Here is a 22619-nt window from a genome sequence, read left to right on the forward strand (position 1 = left end):
CTCAATACACTTGAACTTCGACTAATCTAATTCTGCACAGACATTTATTTATGGAGATATATTTTTTCGTATATGCATTCATGCATGCATGTATGTATACGTATTTATATGCACACTATATAATGAAGGACACATGGATGCTAATAAGGGAGTCAGACATATTTGTTTGGACCCCAAGGAAAAACTGGATTTCATTAAAAAAAATAAATAACCTAAGTTTTGTAGATGACTATGGAAGGCTATTTGTTTGAAAGATTGGGGAAACTGAGGAATCCAGCAATCTATGTCCTTCGAACTAACACACTAAGGTTTAAACTTTCAACAAATGTAAATTTATTAACATGGTACAAAAATTTTATGATATAAGAGAAGTTTGAGCTCATCAAAACTGCTTATAAGATCTGAGTTTGGGTTTCTCAAACCCGACTTTAGATCTTGTCAATCCACACTAAATGACTGTGAGTGCATGCTCATGAGGGTGGGGCTGGATCTACCATCTGTTGGTTCTTTTCAAGAGTGCAAGACATATTGGAGTGGTTTTCTTCATGTACTTAGATCTTTTTGGGACTTGGAATATGTTTGTATATTTACATTTTAATTGACACGTTGCTACAATTAATTCCTGGTGAATAAGTGATGAGACTTGGAGGAGTCCAAATATTTACTTGAAAGAGTAATTGCATCGATGAGTAGTGCTATTTGTTAGTTAGGATCCCTTCTTCTGACTGAAAAGAAGAGAAATGAGTCCAAATTGACACCAACTACTTAATTAAATTAAGGGAATGATGAATCAATCCCAGAAGGGCAATAACAAGCCACAACATGACATATACGACATCCATGGTCAGTTTTAGTCAGTATAAGACAGAACTGGCTGACCACTGAAACTTGATTATAACTGATCAGCTTTGGTCTAAACTGAAAACCTAAGATTGGCTACTGCAAGAAATTTGCATCTTGTTTCTCGCCTAAACCAATTAATTTCGACCAAAAATTACAGGCTGTAATACTTTTGCTGGAAGTAGTAAGCATAGTTTGAGAGATACGTTACCATGCTTCTTTGATGAAAGCTTCGGTCATAAGCGGTCCGTCTGGGCTGAAGCCTGAAACCTGAAACCTAGGATTGCTTGTGGCCAGAACTTTATTACTTAGTCTAGTAGAAACTGACCTGTTTTGGCTGAAATATAAGGGCTTGAATATTTTTTCTGGAAATAAGATACATAATGATGGCAAATAAAATAAATCAGTTCAGATAGTTTTGAATTTTCAGAAATTTTATCATGTTGAAAGTAGAGTTAGGGTCCTATTGAGAACAGTTTGTTTGAAAAAGTCTTCTTTAGGTACGTATTGAGGTGGGTAAGTCATGAAGTCACAGGATTTTGAATGTCTTGCTGTTTTAGGTGTCTTTTTTTTTTGGGGGGGTAGGATTACGTGGGATTTTGAATTTTTAATGACGTTTTTGGAGATTGGCTATTTGGTTGTTACAAGTCCTAGCTTATTTGTAAATCAAGTTTTGTATAGACTGAAAAATATCCCATTAGATTAATGAAAATCAATTTATGTGATTTACTTTGAAAGGAAAAGAAAGGATTTCCTTAGATCAAGTTTATTGAGAAAAATGCCTTGATTCGATCCATAGCAGCGAAGACCAGACCAGCGAGGCTCAAGATGGAGCAACCCACGTAGGAGCGCAGGCCGATGTCCCAGGAGGACCACAGGCCTGGCCCGTAGGCGCACAGGCCTGTAGGTGGGCCAGCTGGGCGCATGGCGCGGCCCAGCGCCCCCCTTCTCTTCACGTGGTCCACCATGGACCAGGCATGTTTCCCATGCATTTCGTGCGGTCCATCATGGACCAGAGATCGTTTCTCCTTGTTTTCTCGTGGTTCACAGGTTGTTTATGTGGACCAGAGAATCGTGGATCATAAAGTGTTTTTGCACGATCAAATGACTACGAGAGCATGTGGGCTTGATCGGATGGTTTAGTTGCTTGTTTGGGTCCTGTCAGGAGAGTTACATCGCTCAGGACTCCGATTGAAGCCTTTAAAACGGCCCTGATGGCCTGTGGTAGGGGGCAGTCAGTAGCAGTCGAGACAGAGGTGTGGTCGGCAGAATGTGTGGTAGCTCGGCAATAGTAAGCAAAGACCGCAGAGAGCGCCCATAGAGACAGAAGTAGGGGCTTCGGACAGACTGTCAGACAGCGGTTAGCGCTACAGAGGGTCTCCTAGAGAGAGCTTTATGAGGGAGTGCTTGTTGAGCGAAAGAGATTGGTGTACGAGGGTTGAGGGTGTAATCTCTTCTTGTAATTTTTTTTCTTTTCTCATTAGTGAAGCTTGCATGTCCTGGAGAGGTAAGTCTTGGCTTAATCCACGTATTTGATTGTGTTTTTTATTTCATTTCTTCTTTCTTTTTATTGTATTGACTTCGTTACCGGCGTTTCGATCCTGGACTTAGGAATCGATCTTGAACTTAGGAGATCCGTATTCCGTACGAGAGATCTTCCCAAGAGGTAGTACCAGAGCAAGTGATATCGCAACAACAATCGGTATCAGAGCAGCTTTGATCACAACAATTGGTATTAGAGCCCGATTACTAGATAAAGCCAGATCGTAGGAGAGTGTCAGACTTCGATGGTGTTGATCCAGATCGAAAAAGATGGAGAAGATATGCTCAATCAAGGTGGAGACCAATAAGTTTGATGGAAAGAGTAATTTCTTCTTATGGCAAGCGAGGGTGAAGGATGTGCTCATCCAACAGGGGTTGATTGATGCTCTCATATGTGAAGAGAAGCCGGCTACCATGGAGGTGAAGGATTGGAGATGGCTATAGATGCAGGTGGTGAGTACGATCCGCTTGTACTTAACGGATGATGTGGTGATTCATGTAATTGACGAGATTTTTTTGACGGCGATATGGTTGAAGCTCGAGGAGATGTACATGACGAAGTCACTTACCAATATTTTCTTCCTCTGAAAGCAATTCTACCAACTGCGGATGATTGAGGGACAGAGCGTGCAGGAGCATCTTAGTAATTTTCAGAAGATCTTCACCGACCTCAGCGTTGGTGAGAAAGTTGAGGAGAAGATCAGAGCATTGGTCTTGCTTTTATTGCTTCTCTCTTTTTTTGAGTCCTTGGTGATTGTTCTTCTAGTGGGAAAGAGCATCATCAAGATAAAGGAGGTTACTTCTGCACTTTTTCAGAACGAAATTCTCAGATAGAAGAATCGAGCCTCGAGTTTAGGTGGCTACTCGACTATGACAGTGTTTGGAGGTGGTGGTGGCAGAAGATGAAGCGGAAGGAGATCGCGAGGTGGGCGGTCCAAGTCCAAGACGAGAGATTTGAGCAAGATCAGATGTTATTGATGCGATGAGTTGGGGCATTGTATCAGAGATTGTCTGCAGCTCAGAGATCGGATGAAGGCTACATCGACGGCAGCCCAAGATAGCGACAGTGATGAGACTGAGATGTGATGATGGTCTCAGACGAGGTATCTACTTCTTTCCATCAGTGGATTATGGATTCTGCATATTCGCATCATGTGTGTTGCAGAGAGGAGCTGTTTAACTCCTTAGAGAGCAGTGAGGGTATTATTCGTTTGCCAGATAGATCGAACTGTGCGATCAAGGATATCGAGACCGTCAGCATGAAGGTACATGATGGAACAGTCAAGAAATTGGATGAGGTCTGATATATACCCAGTTTCAGAAGAAATTTGATCTCATTGAGTAGACTGGATTCGACCGGCTACAGGTGAAGAACTGATGGAGGAATCCTAAAGGTCTTGCGTAGTATTAGGATTGTGATGAGGGGAAGAAAGTATGGGGGACATTACTTCTTGGCAGGAAGCTTAGCACGAGGTGAAGCTTTAGAAGCCAGTGGGAGCCTAGTGCGAGGTGGAGCTTCAGATGCAGGTGGATCGGACACGAGATACGAGACTTGAGAGGACGACAGGCGACGTCACAAGATAAAGTTTTTATTGCCATAGGAGGCTATCCTAAGCAGATCTCAGGTCAGACGGAGCACAGCATATGATGGAGATAGGATCGAGCGGTCTGGCTCGACTCTCATGTTTGTCCATCCATAATCAGCAGGCGTATGTCCCAGGGTATGAGGACGAGATCATCTAGAAAGCTCTCAAGGTTAGGTGGAGGCCGAATGTTTAGTCGAGGTGGAGAATTGTTGAGAAAAACATCTCGAATTTGACCCATAGCAACGAAGATCAGACCAGTGAGGCCCAAGATGGAGCAGCCCACGCAGAAGCGCAGGCCAGGTGTCCCAGGAGGACCACATTCCCGGCCCGTAGGCACACAGGCCTGCAGGCGGGCCAGCTGGGCGCGTGGCCCGGCCCAAGCCAGTGCGCGGGCGGGCGCGGCCCAGTGCATGCCCCCCTTCCCTTCACGTGGTCCACCATGAACCAGGTGCATTTCCTACGCATTTCACGTGGTCCATCATGGATCAGATATCGTTTCTCCTTGGTTTCTCGTGGCTCACAGGTTGTTTATGTGGACCGACAGCCCACGGGCGAGAATCACGGACCACAGAGTGTTTCTGCGCGATCAGACGGCTGCGGGAGCATGTGGGCTTGATCAGATGGTTCAGTTGCTTGTTTGGGTCCTGTCAAGAGAGCTACATTGCTTAGGACTCGGATTGAAGCCTTTAAAACGGCCCTGATGGCCTGTGGTAGAGGACAATCGATAGCAACCGAGATAGAGGTGTGGTCGGCAGAATGTGTGGTAGCCCGGCAACAGCAGGCAGAGACCGCAGAGAGGCGCCGACAGAGAGCAGAAGCAGGGGCTTCGGACAGACTGTCAGACAGCGGTCAGTGCTACAGGTTTTTTAGAGAGAGAGAGCTTTGTGAGGGAGTGCTTGTTGAGAGAGAGGGATTGGCATACAAGGATTGAGGGTGTGATCTCCTCTTATAAATTTTTTTTTCCTCATAGTGAAGTTTGGATGCCTCGTGGAGGTAAGTCTTGACTTAATTTATGTATTTGATTATGTTTCTTATTTTATTTCTTCTTTCTTTTTGTTGTATCGATTTTGTTACCAGCGTTCCGATCCTGAACTTGGGAACCGATCCTGGACTTAGGAGATCCATATCCCGTACGAGAGATCTTCCTAAGAGGTGGTACCAGAGCAAATGATACCGTGACAACAATCAGTATTAGAGCAGCTCTGGTCACAACAAAGTTCACCCTTATCTCTCTCTTCTGTCCACCTCTCCCTTCTCCACTTGTTCTTCAATTCTCTTCTATTAACTTTGATATTTTCCTTCATTAATGTAGGCCTTGCCTCACTGTTGTTATATTTATGGATATAAAATATATGATCCATATTGTTATGATAGGATTACTAGAGACCACCACCAATTGATGAACATTCTTTAGAAACTTGTCCTTTGGACCTATACCTCATGCAAATCCTAAAGACCTAAAATAGAAATTTTCTGACCTTGAATTTTATAGTCACCAAAACACACCTTTTTTTGCTGCTTTCTGTAATGGGACAGTGGGGAAAAGTCTTGACCAAATGCCTAGTTTTTGAAACTGTCCATGTCCTTCCACACATTGTTGGCCATTCCTGATTAGTCCTACATCACATAGCTTGGAAAATATGGTTTTTCTTTTTCCTTCTTAAGAGGGAAAATAATGAAGGGCATGCTATGTCATATTTTAATATCATGCTTCTTTTTCTTTTTCCTGATTTTCAAATCTTCAGAACAGATAAATACTGGATATTGTTGCTGGCTAGCTTCCATTTCCAACTTTAGATGATTGTAATGTTAGGTTCTTGTCTGTTTAGTTCTTATTTATGCATTTCAATATGAATATAATATATTGACCTTTCCACAAGTTCTAATCATGCTGTGTAATGACAGGAGTTTGCTTTCCAATGGGGAAGGGAATGTACAGGGTGGTTCATATACCTGAGGATGAGGCTGTTCTTCTGAATTCTAGAGAAAAGGCACCTTACCTAATATGTGTCGAGGTTTTAAAAGCTGAAGTACCAAGGTATATGTGATGTTATAGAAGACACATTCCAGTTGACATCTTTTGTTCTAAGAATAAGAAAAAAGAAACAATAGTTGACATAGTGTGTTTTTATAACAAAATCAAATTACTATATTTAAAAAAGTAATTTAAGTTATACTTGAACATGCTTTATGTTAAAATTACCCTGCCATACAAGTTTTTTCTACCTCTATTTTCCATCTGACGACTATGATTGATGAAGAAAAATGCAATTAAATACTTAGTCTTGTTCAGCATTTTTATGAACGCACTTATATTTCTTTTCCAGTCGTACAAAAGTGACATTTGATGCTCAAAAACTCTCTAAAGGAGGGATTCCTCTAGCAAATGGAGATGCACAATTGCCAAAGCCTCCTCCATGGGCATATCCTTTATGGAGCCAGTATGACATGCATCAAAATGTTACAGATAGGATGCTGACGTCTACCTCTCAGGCTATTGACCAAGCAATGACTCAGTTATGGGAGGCCAAAGTAAAATTTGTACATGTCAGTTTCTCTATTGAGACTCACTTTGGAGACTGCTCAAAGATTCTTGAAGGGCCTGACTCTTGGCACAGCATCAAGCAAGCTACAGTACATGGGCAAGATCATCCAGCTAGTGAGTTAATATCAAGTGGCGGTCACGACTTGAAATGGGTAAATGTTAATCTGACAGCAGTTCCTGGTGTCAACATGGAAGATGTAGATGATCAAGAGCCCACACGTCGAAAAGACCACCGCCGTGTTCCTAGCACAATTGCCATAGAGGAAGCAAAGGTGGGCCTGTAAGTGAAAGATGTAATTATATATATTTGCATTATTGGTAGTATGACAGTTGGACTAGATATTTCTCCCTTTTTGTACCTCAAACAGCTCTCATAATCAAAATCTTTAACGATTTTTGCACTACCAGCTTTCATAGACTGCTTAGTTCTGTATGAGTATGTGACAAGGTTCACAGTACCAGTGTGTACCATCCTTTAGCAATAATACTATACCATACTCATTACCAAACTGATCTCGGTATGGGGGGTGTGCTGGGTGTTGGTCCATGAATTAACTCCCATATGGGTGTACTGATGCTAACAATATGGCACCCCAACCAGGTGTACGGACACTACCAACACAATGCCGATACAGGATCTAGTGCTGGGATTGTGAAAATTGGTAATAGATGCTATACTTTAACTAAATTATCAAGGAACTGTCATTTTTCAAAGTCACAATGTGAGATCTTCATTGTACCATGCTGTTTTGGAACTGGCATTAGGTCAGAAATAGATGTATCATAAAATATCATTGAAGTGCAGGGTTGTCCTGTTGTGGTCTTTGTAATGGATGCTACCAGTTAAATGTCCTTAATATCTCCTAGTGGTTGGTGTTGCACTTTTGGTCATTCTTCATTACTATCAATATGACATTTTATTTCAGTATTTCAAATGCTTCATTAACATTCTGTAGTACTTTTTCTTTCCCTTTGCTATGGATGTTTATTTAGTTTTATAAACATCTTCTAGACAGTTTTTCATTTTGTTCTGGTGGTTGTCATCATAATTGCTGTTTTCTAGATGTTCACAAAAAGTTTATTTTGGTTTATCATGTGGACTGTCTCTCTGTTTTTAGTTATGCATTTTGATATGAAACCCAGGTCATCAGATTTAGTTGTATAAAACCCAAGTCATTGCTGATTTATTTGAGTCTCTACTTCTTTAGGCTGCTGCAGCCAAAGGACAGGCTCCACCTGGGCTACCTTTGAAAGGAGCCGGACAGGATTCTGAGGATGCAAAACCGGAGGTGAAGGACTTTGGATCTACTATTTCATCTTTTTCAGAAGCACCTGCTGGTTGGAGTTAATAATGAGGTTTAAATTTCTTATAGGTCACGAATGGCTGCATTCCTAAACCCACTGATGCTTTGTCTGGTGAACTTTGGGAGGTAAAGAAAGAAAGGATACGGAGGTCATCCGTGCATGGGAAGTCACCTGGTTGGGACTTGTGTTCTGTAAGTAAGCTTCTTGCTTATGGCTATGAACATTAGTTATCTTGAGCGAATAGGCAAAACACCGATGAGATCACAGACAGAAGAAACTAAGGATCTGTTATATAGGCATGTTCATAATTCTGCAAGGACATGTGGATTTAAATTTCAGTTGCTATATGTAATATAATGTCATCATGATTCTTTCGTCAGCTTATGTAACTTGGGCTCTGCACCTCTTGAACTTTGGAATTCTGATACAGACCATTTAGATGATATTGCATGCAAGCTGTGATGACCTCAAGCTTCATTCTGGTTTTTGTTTTCTGTGGCTTGTGTTTTGGCCCTTCTTTTCTATGAGACAAGTATTTGCTTGGTATCTGATGGCAAGATTGAAGGAACCTTGGACATTACTCAGTGCTCAACTCATTTAGGGGCACCTTAATAAAAATTTCTTCACATATTTACTGATGGAAGGATGAATAGTAACTTATATCATCAACTCTTGCACTTCACCTTTGAAATCTTAGTGACAGGCTCTTTGAGGCTACCTCTCCAATGCTTCTACAGTTAATATGCTTTATAATTTCATACAAGTCACTTGTCTTGAAGACATTTCTGTCTCCTAACCAACTTTTTGCAGAGGATTTTTTACAACCTTTTTTTTTCACAATAAGCATCTACTCCTAATGTAGTGACTGAAGTAAAAGATTAAATTTGGAGATTTTATTTGCTGCTGAATTTACTAGGGTATGTGATGTTGTACTAAATATCTAGTGTTGAACTTTTAATATCCAATTATGCATATTGTAAGCATCTACTCCTAATGTAGTGGCTGAAGTAAAGGATTAAATCTGGGTATTTTATTTGCTGCTGAATTTACTAGGGTATGTGATGTTGAACTAAATACCTTGTGTTGAACTTCTAATTTCTAATTATGCATATTTTACAGTATTTCAAACTTTGGTTTAAAAAAAAGATTTTGGTAGCCGATAGTTTTAGCTCAAATTTGTTTGCTTATGTAATCAATTTTTTGCCATTCATTTACATTTCCTTAAGCATTTCCTTGTTCATCACTCTAATCAACAGATGATTGTGAAGAGCGGTGATGATTGCAGACAAGAGCATCTGGCTGTGCAACTTGTTTCACATTTCTATGGTAGTAATCGATACAGTCATATTTTTTCTTTATTAGCAGTCATTTTAAGCTGCTGCTAAGTGCTAACTGCATATGATTGGTTTTTGTACTGTTCAACATCTATGGATTTTGATGATTTTGTTAAGCATCTGTTTTAAGAAACTGAATTTTAACCTTTCAAATGTCAAAATGTCTTACATGCCATGCCTTTCTTGAAGCAATAGAAAGTTAGAAACTAAAGTGGTGGGAGAAATGTTGGCTGATCTTAAATTGCTAATGCTACTGCTCCAAATTGATTCCAAAAAAGTTTATTTTGCCAGCTTTCAGAATGGTTGTAAGAAGTTGTTATGATTTATGAAGTTGATCTTAGTTGGAAATAATTTTGCCTAGGATTAGAAAAAGATTGATCATTCTACTGTTGCCTCAAGAAATAGACAAGTTCATCCATACTCTGGCTTGGGCTCAGTTTTGAAAAGGACAAACATTCTTTGTTTGATAAAAAGGAAAATTCTCCAGGGATGAGTTTCTGCCTTTTTAGTTTCCTAAACTATCTGCTTGTAAATGTGGCGGAAAGCAAATAGTGGTGCAAAAAAATTAATCAACACTTTGTCCTCTTCACTACAAATCTTCTGTTGGTTCATAGAGTTGGAAATTGAATTGTATGAAGCAGTTATCATAACATTTTCAGAGTTGTACAATGTTGTGATTGACATGTAGAAGATATTCTGGAGATATGGGATTTTTTTATTAGTGTGGATCTTGCACCCATCCTTGGGTTCCTTTTCTAGTTCATTAGTTGTCTTCTGTAAGGCAGACTGTAATTATAACTGGGGCATAGGCTTGGCTTACTGTTGTTGTCAGATTTATGAATTGTGATTATCCACTTCTCTGTAAGCAATAGTTGCAATTTCTCATGTGATCATGAGCTTTTGCAAAACCTTTTACTAATGCTCCATTTAGGTTGCCTTTGGTCCTTACTGTGACCAAATCCTTTTTTCCTACCTCTGATCAAAATCTGAGATACGTCCTTATCAAGTGCAAGTTTGGCTTGCATTGTGCTTTCTGCTTATTATCAAACTATCTCAGTTGGTTCCCCATTATTGTATGCTTTGTTGATACAGCATCCTAATATTCTAATTTTTGATTTAATTGTTCCTTGTTTGGGTGTACAAAGTCCATGTATCGCAGCCTTATTCATTCACCAGGAGAAAGGATGGTGAAAGTTGACCATGAAAAGGTTAACAAGTCTAAAAGACAATAACAATATGGAAGCTGAGAGGTGGAAAAATAATAAATAGAAACTGAGTGTCAATCTGGTGTGCTAATCATTTGCTTGCTCTGCTTTTATCTGAATCTTTTCTTTAACTTACTGTTTAGTTACTAAGAGGGCTTCTTACTTATGTATCTATTATCAGATATATACCAAGAAGCTGGCCTACCACTTTGGTTACGTCCTTATGAGGTTCTTGTTACATCTTCTTATGCAGCCCTAATTGAGACTATTCCTGATACGGTGATCCTTCTTTCCCTTGAAACCTTACAAATTTCATTCCTATAATTTTGTTGTCTATCATTGCCTTAACATTTTACTTTTCCCTTCTTTTATGTAGGCTTCAATTCATTCCATAAAAAGTAGGTTTCCTAATATCTCAAGCTTGCGTGATTATTTCATAGCCAAATATGAAGAAAATTCACCAAATTTTAAACTTGCTCAGGTAATCTACTGTGTGGTACATTGTGTTCTAGTAGACTTGTTGATTGATCATTTTCTATGGTATTGCTCATTTTCTAAATCTACCTGTCATTTGTCAGCAATAATTCACTAATCTGTTGCTTATTTAGCACACATGTACTAGCTGGTAATTTTCCAATAATGCAATGGCATTCTTTATCATTTGTAATTTGTCCTCAGTTGAGTGCTGGGTTTTCTTCTGCTATCCTTAAAGCATGGAACATTTATTCAATTGACAAATTATTGATCAAGATTTTTTCATCGTGGAAGTGACGTGTACCGGTTGTGTGTATATTTGGTGCTTTTTTGTAAAGTATACACCCATGTGCTGTCAATGATGTGGCATTTGTACCTGCAAGTTTGTTTCTGTGTAGGAGGTTGATTTAGTCAAAGATTGTATGATTTCCTGAGGCTAGTTTTAATCAAGTGTTTGTATAACCATATAGTTTAAGATAAATGAGGATTTCAGAAGTGGGACTCACTGAATCATGTTGTTGAAGCAATTTTGAACCATGCTCCTGCTCATTCCATTGCTGCCATTCCCTGCACCACTTTGAGTTTTGAGTAATTTATGAGTTGTTCCCTCTACCTACTCTTTTTCTACTTTTCTCACCTAAACTCTATGAAATTGATACCATATGTTAGTGCGTTTCATCCAGCTAATAGGGACTTGAGTTAGATGTACATTGGAAAGGTATTAGTTAGCATATGATGTTACTTGTTTAATCTTCCGGTGGAATGTTCTTGTTCAGGTTTTTGCATAGATTTTGCTTGCTGTTTGGAAGCTTTCCATGTTACTTTGCTTTTAACAAATTAGGGCATGTGTTGTTATTTTTTGGGAGATACTTATTACATCATCATCCCTTTTAACTGCTTTAAATATATTTAATGAAGTTACAGGTGATAGCTTACTTTACTCCAGTAATAGGAGAAAAAGGTACTGCAAATAAAAGAAAATTAGACCCCTGAACCAACAAGGCCAAGAAATTTTAAATCAAAGTCTGTCAAATCGGTACTAGGGTTTATATCGGCCAGCAACGAGTTTGATTCGGTACTGGTATGTACCATGTCAATTTGGGGTGTATCGAACTAGGGAGAGAGAGGAGGAGAGAGAGAGGGTGGGGGGGAAGAGGAGCTTACCGAGGCATTAGTCAACATCAAAGAGGAGTGAGACAAGCGATTGAGTGAATGCATGTGGTGGAGCTTCGAAGCTTTGATCATGGTGGAAAGGGAGAGGGGAGGGGGGGGGGAGAGAGAGAGGGAGAGAGAAGGGTCAGAGTCTTTTTTTTTGGGGGGGCGTGGGGGGGGTGGGGTGGTTAAGGGATCGACATTCCAGCTGCCCGAACCCTCTTAGTTCTTGACCCATTCTATTTGGTACAACTTAAATCGCCTGGTTTAGGACGGTTTGGTGTACCCTGCCTTAAATGTAGTCCGCTCCCTAACTCTATGGTTAAATGGGAACTGATGCCCAAATTTCTCCACAAGGAACCATGAAGTTTTTGTAATTAGAGGAAATTTATGAGTAACATCTAATCATTTGTATTAAGATATTCTTACATGCATTTGGTGATATCGGAAAAAATTGAGATTTGAAGTAATTGAAAATAATGAAAAAGAATATGAGAAAAATTAAGATATTTTTAGAACCAATAAATCATTTGTAATGAATCATTTAGGGAAATTCATCATAAGGATCTAAATTTTTTGGCTTCATGTCATTATGAATTTAAAAGATCATTGACAATAATTTCACCAAATAAAATAGTAATATGGCATTCAGTGTTGTGTGAGTACATTAGCTCATTCTCATATGACAGAGGGAAAGCACAACAACAATCTTATAGGGCAAGAGAGTTCCAGCTTATTTTGTACATGAGACTTGGATGATGGGAGACCCAGGCTACCTAGATAATATATACAGCAGATAGATCAGATGAGGATGTTTAAAATCTCATAGAGCTTGACATTAAACTGGAATGAAGTAATTATATATACACTTGTCGAGCAAAGATGATATGATTAGATTAAAGATGTACTTGGAGAAAAATGTAGTTGATCCTTGTTCAAGAATTAGTGGTCACAAGAACTTTAGATAAAAAGATAGATATTTGACATTCATCTTGGTGTGTGATTTTGTTATTTGATAACTCCTGATTCTTGAGCTCTCTTTGTTGCATACTCAAATGAGTAGAGGATGAGAAATACATACTAGAATCACATTGATCATGAAGAATTAGATGCTAGAACAGGAAATCCGCAAAGCTAAAATTGTGATAGAAGAATTCTTTGAAAACTTTTTCGTTAATATTTTAGGTTAATAACCTTGTGATTTACTATGCCTACAATTTTGGAATGTTGAACTTCTTTGGTGGATAATGACAAAAGATGGTGAATTTGGAATCATTAACCATAGTGATAATTATGCAAAATGGTTATCATAGCTTCAGTGCATAATGAGAGTCATGGTTATCATAGCTTCAGTGCATAATGAGAATCCTTTATACGCTAGAAAGGTTTTAATATAAAATAAGCTTACTTTGTAGTATAACTCCCATTGTCGGTGTCCTGCCTTGATAGGTCAAGGATGGATACTACAGAATAATACATTATTCATGTTTATCTGGAATATCGATCATTTTTGAGTGCCAGCTACTAACGATGGTGAATGGCAAACATCTTGTCATCTAGTTGCATAAACTGTTGTAATGCACAAAGTATGTATTGTGTTTTGGAACTGTAAATAGAGTGAAAAATTAAAGGGGAAAGGGGGGAAAAATAGACAAGGTTCTACATATTTCAACCTTATAGAATTGTGAATATAAAATAAGAGAATTCTTTTAGTTTCTCTTTTATTGAGTATTAGGCACCTTTAAAAAGAGAGTTATGAAGAAGTTGTTCTCACATTAACCCGTTTCCCTCTTGTTATGATATCACACCTCCCATACCTGGTGCGTCAAAAAACTTTGTTTCTTGCTTTTTTCAGAAATATTAGGTGTCCTAGCATTACTTTCTCTATGTATGTCAAGTACATTATCTAGCACCTTGTAGTCCAATTTGTGTTGAGTGTAGGAAACCTAGAATAGGTATACCATACTGAATCATATTGAATCAAACCATACCATTAAGGTATGGGTATGGTATAGAGGAATGGTTTGGTATGTGAGCCAAACTGGCCCATACCTATCCAAATAGAGTGGAACTGTCCTGTGTTGCTTGATACCAACCTGTATTGCTTGATTTCGAGCAATACCATGGCTAGGAGTGAGAAAAAAATGTTGGAAACTTGTCTTGGTATGTGTGCGTAGCGGCATTTTTTGGGGCAAGGTGGGGTTGGCTTAAGCATCAATTTAGGTGCAAAAATTATGCTTTGTATTTAGGTTGCAAAATAACATGGGAATGCCGGATTATAGTGCATGAATTATAAATTTAAAAGATAAGCTTATATTATCAGTTTTTTTTTGTGTTTACCCTTCTAAATATACAAAATTGAATAAACACACTTGCAAAGTTGCTATTTGCATGTATATCCTTATAAAATACTTCTTGTTGCGTGGAAGGTTTTAAATCTTGTTGGACGGAGCTGTCTCGATTTTTTCATGGGATGGGACATGCCGTCGTCCCACTCAGTTCCAACACTTGGGACAGGGGATGTCTCAAGACGTCCCGATAGGGATGTTGGGATGCTGATAGGACAGTCATGTCCCGACATATGTGATGGTACCTCATCTCGGTGTCCCGCGGGACGTCTCACTGGGATCTGAATCTTTGGTTGTGTGTGTACCCGCATAATTTTTTTTTTCCTTCGCATGTTTGCCCATACCATCTAACACCGTGAAGAAACAAGCTGTTTAAAATTGAAATGACTAAAATATCCGCAACGGTTATATGTGCAAAAGGAATAACTCATGTATATGCGCAAATAGACTTTTGAGAGCATACCATACAATAAGAAATAATTTGGAAGGGCATACACACATAATAATTTGCAAGGGTATATATGCAGTTTCAAATATTTATAAAGGGTATACTCATTAAAAGTCCTTTGTTTTATGATTGAATTGGTCGCACTTTAGTTTACGTTTTCTTAGTATTGGGTCTTATCCTCCATAGGTGTCCTTCACAGAAATAGTTTTCATGTAGTTCTATCCAGCTTTCAATCTTAGTGTCCAACCTTAGAGTCATCATTCTTAATCAGCCCGATGGTGATGTATAAATGGCATTCAATCTTAGCATCCAACTCTAGCTTTGTCCATTCCTGGATGTTGGTTCTTTTAGGTAGCACCTGCATGTCCCAACTGGACTATAAGAGAAAAAATAGTTGATCCTGACCTGATCAGGTCTAATCTATACTTGGATACAATCCTATTAATAACCTAGATGTAAAGAAACACACCTACCTACATAAAAAAGAAACTCATCCCAAAACAGCATTAGAACTTTTAAAATTTGGTTATAAAGAAACACATCTGCCTGCAATTATATCAACAATACCTGCATATTAAGAAACTTGTCCTTAACTGAATATAAACAGAACCAAGACATTCTACATCTAGATGCAGAGCTATATTGGTTCATAAAAGCTTGTTAATGTTGATCAGCAGGTAAAGTCTTTAGTATCCAAAAACAAATCCAAAATACATTCCTGCAATTACAGGAGTCATCTTGCCATATGATCCACAAGCTCACAGATGCATGATTACAATCCCAAAATAATAATGTGATTACAAGTTTACAACCCCACATGAGCTTCTTGAGAATGACAAAATCTCCACCATTCCAGCAGAACATGTGATCAAATCTGTGATTAGCAAAAACGGAAAAAAGAATACCGATAATGAGATTCAACTCAATCTCAATGAACAAATTAGCTGAATGATAAAATTACACGAGAAGAAGGCACAAAGCAATTGTTATTGCCTATCTGCTAGCAATTGAGAGGCAACTTGCATGGGAAAAATGCCCAAAGATGACTACCATTGACAGAATATAGTTAAATGGCATTGCTGGAGCTCATGAGTTGATGTGCCATGAAACTTTTAGAAGGGCGCAATACTATGTTCATGGCCCATAAGTCAACAAGTGGATTAGGTATATAACTGTAAACTAAGCATTCTGTAAATCATCTTGAAACATTTAACAGAATAGAAGATAGAACCCAAGATATGCCATAGCGCAGTAAACCAAATAGTATGGGGCGTACGGTACTTTATTGGTACCAAACTTGGTATGTGGTATGGGGTGCATGCGAACACTTGGTATGCCAAACCAGACCCGTATCGGGCATACCAACACAGTAATAGGGTGGTGCGGGTATGGGGCTTGGTATTGAGACAACATATGTTGATAGAACCACTATCAAAGGTACAAATCAAGGTTGATGAACCAATGAATTCCTTAGCATAGAATTAATTATATAAATCTCTTGACGAGCACAGTTCACATCACCAGTTAAATCACAATCTTGAATTTTTCCATGTGAAACGAGACACATAGAAAATTGGCCAGCCAAGGGTTTTTTTGTTTTGTTTTGGGGGCGGGGGCGGAGGGAAAAGATGAAGAATTTACAGCCACAGAGACCAAAAATGATAATAACATACTACGCTGACACCTTCCTTCTTAGAGTTGCAGAAATTGGTTACTTTATCTTTTCTTATAATTATTGTAAGTTACATGTAACCACCAATTTACAATATATATCAGCTTCTTTCTTCCAGATTTCATAACATGTCAAAATGATTACAATTTGGAACTTCAACATGTTTTACAGTTGCAGCTGTATCCACTCAGTGGCCTAGCTCCAACTGCAAGTGTATGCTCGGAAGTTGATTATTGTTGACTTGCACGATAAGAATACACAACATGTTATAGTATATGCAAGTGCAAAAGTGGGGAGTTCAAGACAATGGGCTTCTTATTGTTGTGTATTAGAGCTTAAGTTCCACATAACCACCAGTTTACAATGTATATCAGCTCCTTTCTTCCTCCTTTCAACATGTTTCACAGTTATAGCTGCATATGCTTGGTAGCCTACCTCCAACTGCATGCATATGACCGAAATTTGATTATGTTGATTGGACTTGCACAATAAGAATATACAGCATGCTATAATAACAGTGGGGAGTTCATAATTGTGGGCTCTTTATTGTCTTGTACTAGAGCTTAATGTTAGCATCATTCTTGCAGGTGAACTTTTATAATTCCTTCCATTATCTTCATGTGCATCTAATGGCGACATGTTTTTACCAAGTATGATAAATTGTGATGTTCAGCTTTAGTTATATGATGATGTACCCAAGTTGTATGACTTAGAAGAACATTACAAAGTTCTCTGTTAATTAGCTTGAACATATATTTCTTTGGCAGTTTGTCTCAATATTAGGTGCTTTTGTTGGTTCTTGTTGGAGCTTTTAGCAATTGTAGTTTGGGATTGACTCTTTTATATTTGTATCATTTGATTAATTGTTTGTCATTGCTTCCTGAAACAGTTTTTATTTTTGTTGGTTTATGTAAATGAGAATTTTATGTGATATTGATGTCTGATGGCCCTTACAGAGAAATTTCGTGGAGAGCATGGCTGGATATTCCATATTATGTTACCTTCTTCAGGTATTACAAGCATTCCTCTTTTTGGAAGTCGCTCAGAAGCAGTACGGTCATTTTAAGAATTCACAGTTATTTGATCCTGCGTCATGTATTTTCTCATTTTTGTTATGATTAACTGCTTAAGGTGTGCTATAAAAATTGGCTACAATTTGACATGCCTGCTTTGTGAACAGGAACTCATTTCTTATCAACCTGTTATCAGGTTGTTTTAGTTACATTAAATTTTTTAGATCTTTTGCTTATTTACTAGTTAGGCAGTCATTGGAAAAAGGGATGGAGAGAATTTCCATGGTTATCCTGCCTTATTCATGTCAATAGTCCATCCTATCTGATGAGATACATCTAAATTATGCGGTGTGTTTGATTCTGATCAGCATAAAAGGTTACAAACTTAAACCAACAGTCAGAAATGTAGTAGGGCCCAAGCACTGGGTTCCTGTTGTTGGTTGAGCTGGCTAAGTATGCACATCTTTAAATAACCTACTCAAAGGAGTGCATGTCTTCATCAACCGAACGTTGCATAATTTGGCGTCAAGGGAACCTGTGCACATAAAAGTTGGTTAATTAGAAGAATTGAGGTAAAAGAGTATGCATGGCCTATTCCTTAAGGTTCTTCTAGTACAATTACGTTTTTCTATACTTGTTCGCAGAAAGACAAGTGGCTGGAGGCAATTATGATGATTGTTTTCCTTTTTGAGCATATATGTTATCTAGTTATGATTTCAATATATATATATAAATTTTCACAGCTGGTATGGTTTGTCTTTAGTTATCCATGTGTTCAAGGCTGGAAATGTTTCAGGGGGCTATGGAGTTTGTTCCAGCATTGTCGGCAGGATTGGTAGTTTAGCTCCAAGTTTTGGAGTTTCAGTCAAAAATCAAGAAAACTTTAAGAATTGAAAATATAGAAAAAAATAAAAGGAATTCAAGAAAGTTGCCGGACAACATTTTGGAGTATTCAGTTTTAGACTGGCTCTTTATTTATGCAGTCTCAAGTCTCAACCATTATAAGCTGAAGTTAGTCTTGCACATAAATGAAACTCATAAATTTATGTTATTCTGTATTTTGAGCATATATATTATTTAGTTCTTGATGTTTATTTGTTTTGAAAATTCATTATATCTAGCAATTGGTAAGCTTTTCAATGCTTAGTTTGTTCAAGTTATTTTCTTCTTCTTTTTAGTAGAAGGCTTCTATTAAATTTAGCACTTCAAGTTTATTTCTTTTATTGTAATTTGTTGTCTAAATTAAATGCTTGTACTTGCGGAATGTTATATGTATTTTATATTAAAATAGATGGTAGTTTCTTGTATTTAGTTGTTCGCATTGATCTTTTTAAAAGAAACAAGAAAAAACAACTACCCAAAGCATTTGAGTCCAGTTTCAAAGCTGAGTGGAATCGAGTTTTGAGGTCTATTTGGATCGCTTCCAGCTGAAACTGGTTAGTTTCAGGCTTCCAACTGAAACCTCAAACCGTGAATCTGATGCAAAGTAGGTTGTAGGCACTGCAAATGAAATTTGATGATCCCTAAGCTTCAAGAGTTTGGATTCCCTCCTCCTAGAAAAAGGCTAACAGGTTAACTTCATGCAGAGTGTGTGGAGTGCTTACACTAACTCCCAATTGTAAAGATGAAAGTTCGTTATGGTCTCTGGCAGCAAACTCAAGGTTCTGCTTACCTGATTTTATTTTCCTCTTGGAAGGAGGCTTCTTCAGGCATTAACAATGGTAAAAAGTGAGCATGCATACAGGAATGAGAGAGGGAGAGAGAGTTTTTAATACATTATGGAAGATAGGAAGAAGCTGTAATGACCCATATATATGTGCAGAAAGTGGTTTTGATGGGCGAAGTGAGGAGTGGTGCTGTACTTGAACTTTAAAATGTCAGGTGTGAACAGTAAGGGCAAAAGAAAAACAAACATAATATGATATGTGATGATATTTTAAACCTTGCGTGATTCCACTTCGATGCTCATTTTGCCCTACCCTCTTTTTCTTATTTGTGCTTTTGTTGATGTTGATTTTGTTGGGACCCTGTGGGTAAAATTTAGCTAGTTGTGTTTTTGTTCTTTCATAGCAATTTATCTGTCCATGTAAGATATGAGCAAAATCAGCAAATATCCTGGATCTAGTATCAAAGCTTGATATCTTGTAATGTTTCAAGTGCAAAGATAACTCTTACCTTAGATGCCTTTTTCTCTAAACCGTCTTCACTCCATCAAGAGCACAATGATAGTGAGGAGAATATGTTATATGTAGATTCTCAGCGATCCATGATTCAGTGGCAGACAGTGCACATTGGGATTGGTTACCTTTTTGTCAGTTTTTCTGCTTCATTGGTTCATTCCCTGCCCCACATATCCTACCCATTTGGTAGCAGACAATGCGTATTGAGATGAGTTACATTTTTGTCCATTTCTACTACTAGTACTACTACTACTAATCCATTATTTTGTTCCCTACTCCCCATATATTATATATCATGCATATTATGAACTTCTTATGAAAGTTGACATCCTATACTGTTCCAGTTTTATGCACCAAAATCTCAATGCATGAATTACCATGTGTTTTAAAGAGGTGGACTAGGATCTGGTCCACTGGATTTCAATCTGGGTATGAAAGATGAGGGGCCAACATCCATAATCTGAGTCGTTGGATCTGCTACCTCTAAACTATTTATGAACCAAAAATCATATGATTTGGAGACTCCTTGCCCATGAATCAAATGGTCAAGAAAAGGCATTATAATATCTTATCTAAGCTTTCTGTTGTGACCACTTTATTATTGATGAGCAGTCTAAAGATAGCAGATCACATCCAAAACCTCAGATTATCAATCTCAGACCCCCATCTTTTGATTTCACATGACCGGATCCAACTTGAAATCCGCTCGACTAGGTCCTAGTCTGCTTCATGTTTTGAATATATCCATCATTATGTTGTACTATTGAGTAATCTATTGTTAAGTGGTGCTGATTGCCTAGGTATTGACTGCAATTATTGCATTACCATATAATTCTTGTCTATCCTCGATAAAATTCATGTATATATCAATAGTGTTGCTTTTCTCTTGATTTTGGTCTATTAATTTCATGCATTCCTGCAATGTTAATTGTTGATAATAGATGGTTTTGGGATAATTAATGTGTTTGAACTTTGAAATGAACAATATTAACTCTGCTAAAGTGGCTGTTGGTGTTCTGCAACTAGATACTGTTAATTCTTTATCACTGTATGCATGGCTATTGTACAATGTGAGACTTGTCCTCCATAAACTTTGTATCTATTTTCTTTAATTACATTTCTGGTTAAGAAGGGGCCATTGCTTGGTGCAGTGGTAAAAGGCTTGGGATGACAGGCGCAATGGTATGGGTCAAGTCCTAGGATATTTTTGTGCAAAAAATGCCAAAGGTTAGGTCTGTCCCCAGTTCGTGCCTCCTAGGACCATGGATTTCTGGGACCATAAATGCATAATGGCCTTTTTTTTTTAATGTTTTTGGTTAAGATAATATTTCATTCTGCTTGGTGCTTTAATAGTTCTTTCATAATTGACGATTAGAGCTTTATAGTTTTGAATGCATAATAAGAAAAGCATCATTCTTAATGTATTACTTGCATATTTTATAAATAAGAATATGCACCAATGAAAACATTACTTCCTTTGCTACCATTGAGATATTATCTTCCGCTAGTGATTGATCTCCTTGTACTGCTTTGTGAATCAGTTCTCAGTGCTTTACCATCGCCATTCTGAAGTTGTGATTCTCAAGCTCCTGCATTTGCACATAGTTGAGTAATTAAAGCATATTTTTGTGGCTGTGCAGGTTAAGGATCGGCACAATGGAAATCTTTTAATAGACGAAGAAGGACATATCATTCATATAGATTTTGGTTTCATGCTATCTAATTCTCCTGGGGGTGTAAATTTTGAGAGTGCACCATTTAAGTTGACCAGAGAGCTTCTTGAGGTCAGATATTTGCAGCATTTATTTTTAGAATTACATTTAACAACAATTGTTTTGTCTGATGGTTCCCTTCTTTCTTTTCCTTGACATCTCATGGCATGCTTTGTTGCTAGGTGATGGATTCTGATGCAGAAGGAACTCCTAGTGAATTCTTTGACTACTTCAAGGTGCACGATTGACCTTGTCCTTTTTGTTGTAATCACTGATGCGACTTCAGATATATTCAATTTTTAATTTGGTTCCACAGCTGTTATGCATCCAAGGTTTTCTTACATGCCGCAAGCATGCGGAGCGGATCATACTTCTTGTTGAAATGCTACAGGTAATGCAAAGCTTCTATGGAGGCATCACCATTAACTTTCATTTGAGTTTTCAAGATATGCAATGCTTTTCCTGCATTTAATTCTCTCTATAATTGTAATTTACGGGTAAATCATTTTGTTCACATTCAAGAATATATTTGTATAACCAAGATTTGAAGTACTAGTACTAATACCCCTACCAATCTTACATGAATGATGTGATACTGTAGTGACATGCAATATGCTTACATGTGCTGGTACAGCAAAAACCGAGGTACTACATATGTTGGTATGGTGCCTGTTCAGGAGACTGAAGAGAGTACAATTATCAATGCCAGTATCTTACTAGTACGAGCTAGTATGGCTTCATATTCACTGGTATTTGAATGCTTGGTTAGCAAATCAAAATTGTCTAGCATGCGAAAACCCTAGTTTAAATGCTAGCTATTTTTTTTCCATTGTAAGTTACCTTCTTCTTTCTAAGGATAGTTGTTTGTGATTTAATCTTTTTCAATCTATAAGCATTTGTATAACCCCATGGTTATGGCATTGGCTTCATCATCATAAATGAACCAACTGTATTGGTGTTTGCTATGAAATATCGGCAGTGTTGGTTTATCCTCATGTTTCAAAGTATGTGGTTTTGAGGGCATAGAAATATAAACCAGTGTTGCTGACCCCCAACCAAAAAAAAAAAAAAAAAAAAAAGAAAGAAAAGGAAAAAAGGGATTTTTTTTGTGACCTCTTGATTTTTTGGGGTTGTGAGGTGAACCCCTGTACTTTTGCAGGAACAGATAAACCTAGCAAATAAATGAAACATTTTCTTTAATTTTGTCCAATCCTGACCCATTTTTGGATATCAATGCCTAAGAGGCCTATCTTACTCTGGTTA

General features: G+C 37.9%; 1 protein-coding gene across 3 annotated transcripts in view; it reads left to right on the top strand.

The window, feature by feature from the left end:
- LOC105051746 (phosphatidylinositol 4-kinase beta 1) overlaps positions 1–22619 on the top strand; it is a 33575-nt gene that overhangs the window by 7219 nt on the left and 3737 nt on the right. For 2 of the 3 annotated variants that reach the window (XM_029266658.2, XM_010932336.4), the window contains exons 4-14: positions 5874–6006; positions 6296–6785; positions 7722–7802; positions 7887–8009; positions 9075–9144; positions 10539–10636; positions 10734–10838; positions 17408–17461; positions 21285–21428; positions 21539–21592; positions 21673–21747. In XM_029266658.2, the coding sequence (XP_029122491.1) occupies positions 5874–6006; positions 6296–6785; positions 7722–7802; positions 7887–8009; positions 9075–9144; positions 10539–10636; positions 10734–10838; positions 17408–17461; positions 21285–21428; positions 21539–21592; positions 21673–21747 (1427 nt within the window). Of the gene's footprint in view, positions 1–5873; positions 6007–6295; positions 6786–7721; positions 7803–7886; positions 8010–9074; positions 9145–10538; positions 10637–10733; positions 10839–17407; positions 17462–20795; positions 20872–21284; positions 21429–21538; positions 21593–21672; positions 21748–22619 lie in introns of those variants that run through there. The other variant, XR_012134468.1, reaches the window with a different exon arrangement.

Source organism: Elaeis guineensis, chromosome 9 (genome assembly GCF_000442705.2).
Source record: "Elaeis guineensis isolate ETL-2024a chromosome 9, EG11, whole genome shotgun sequence".
NCBI lineage: Eukaryota > Viridiplantae > Streptophyta > Magnoliopsida > Arecales > Arecaceae > Elaeis > Elaeis guineensis.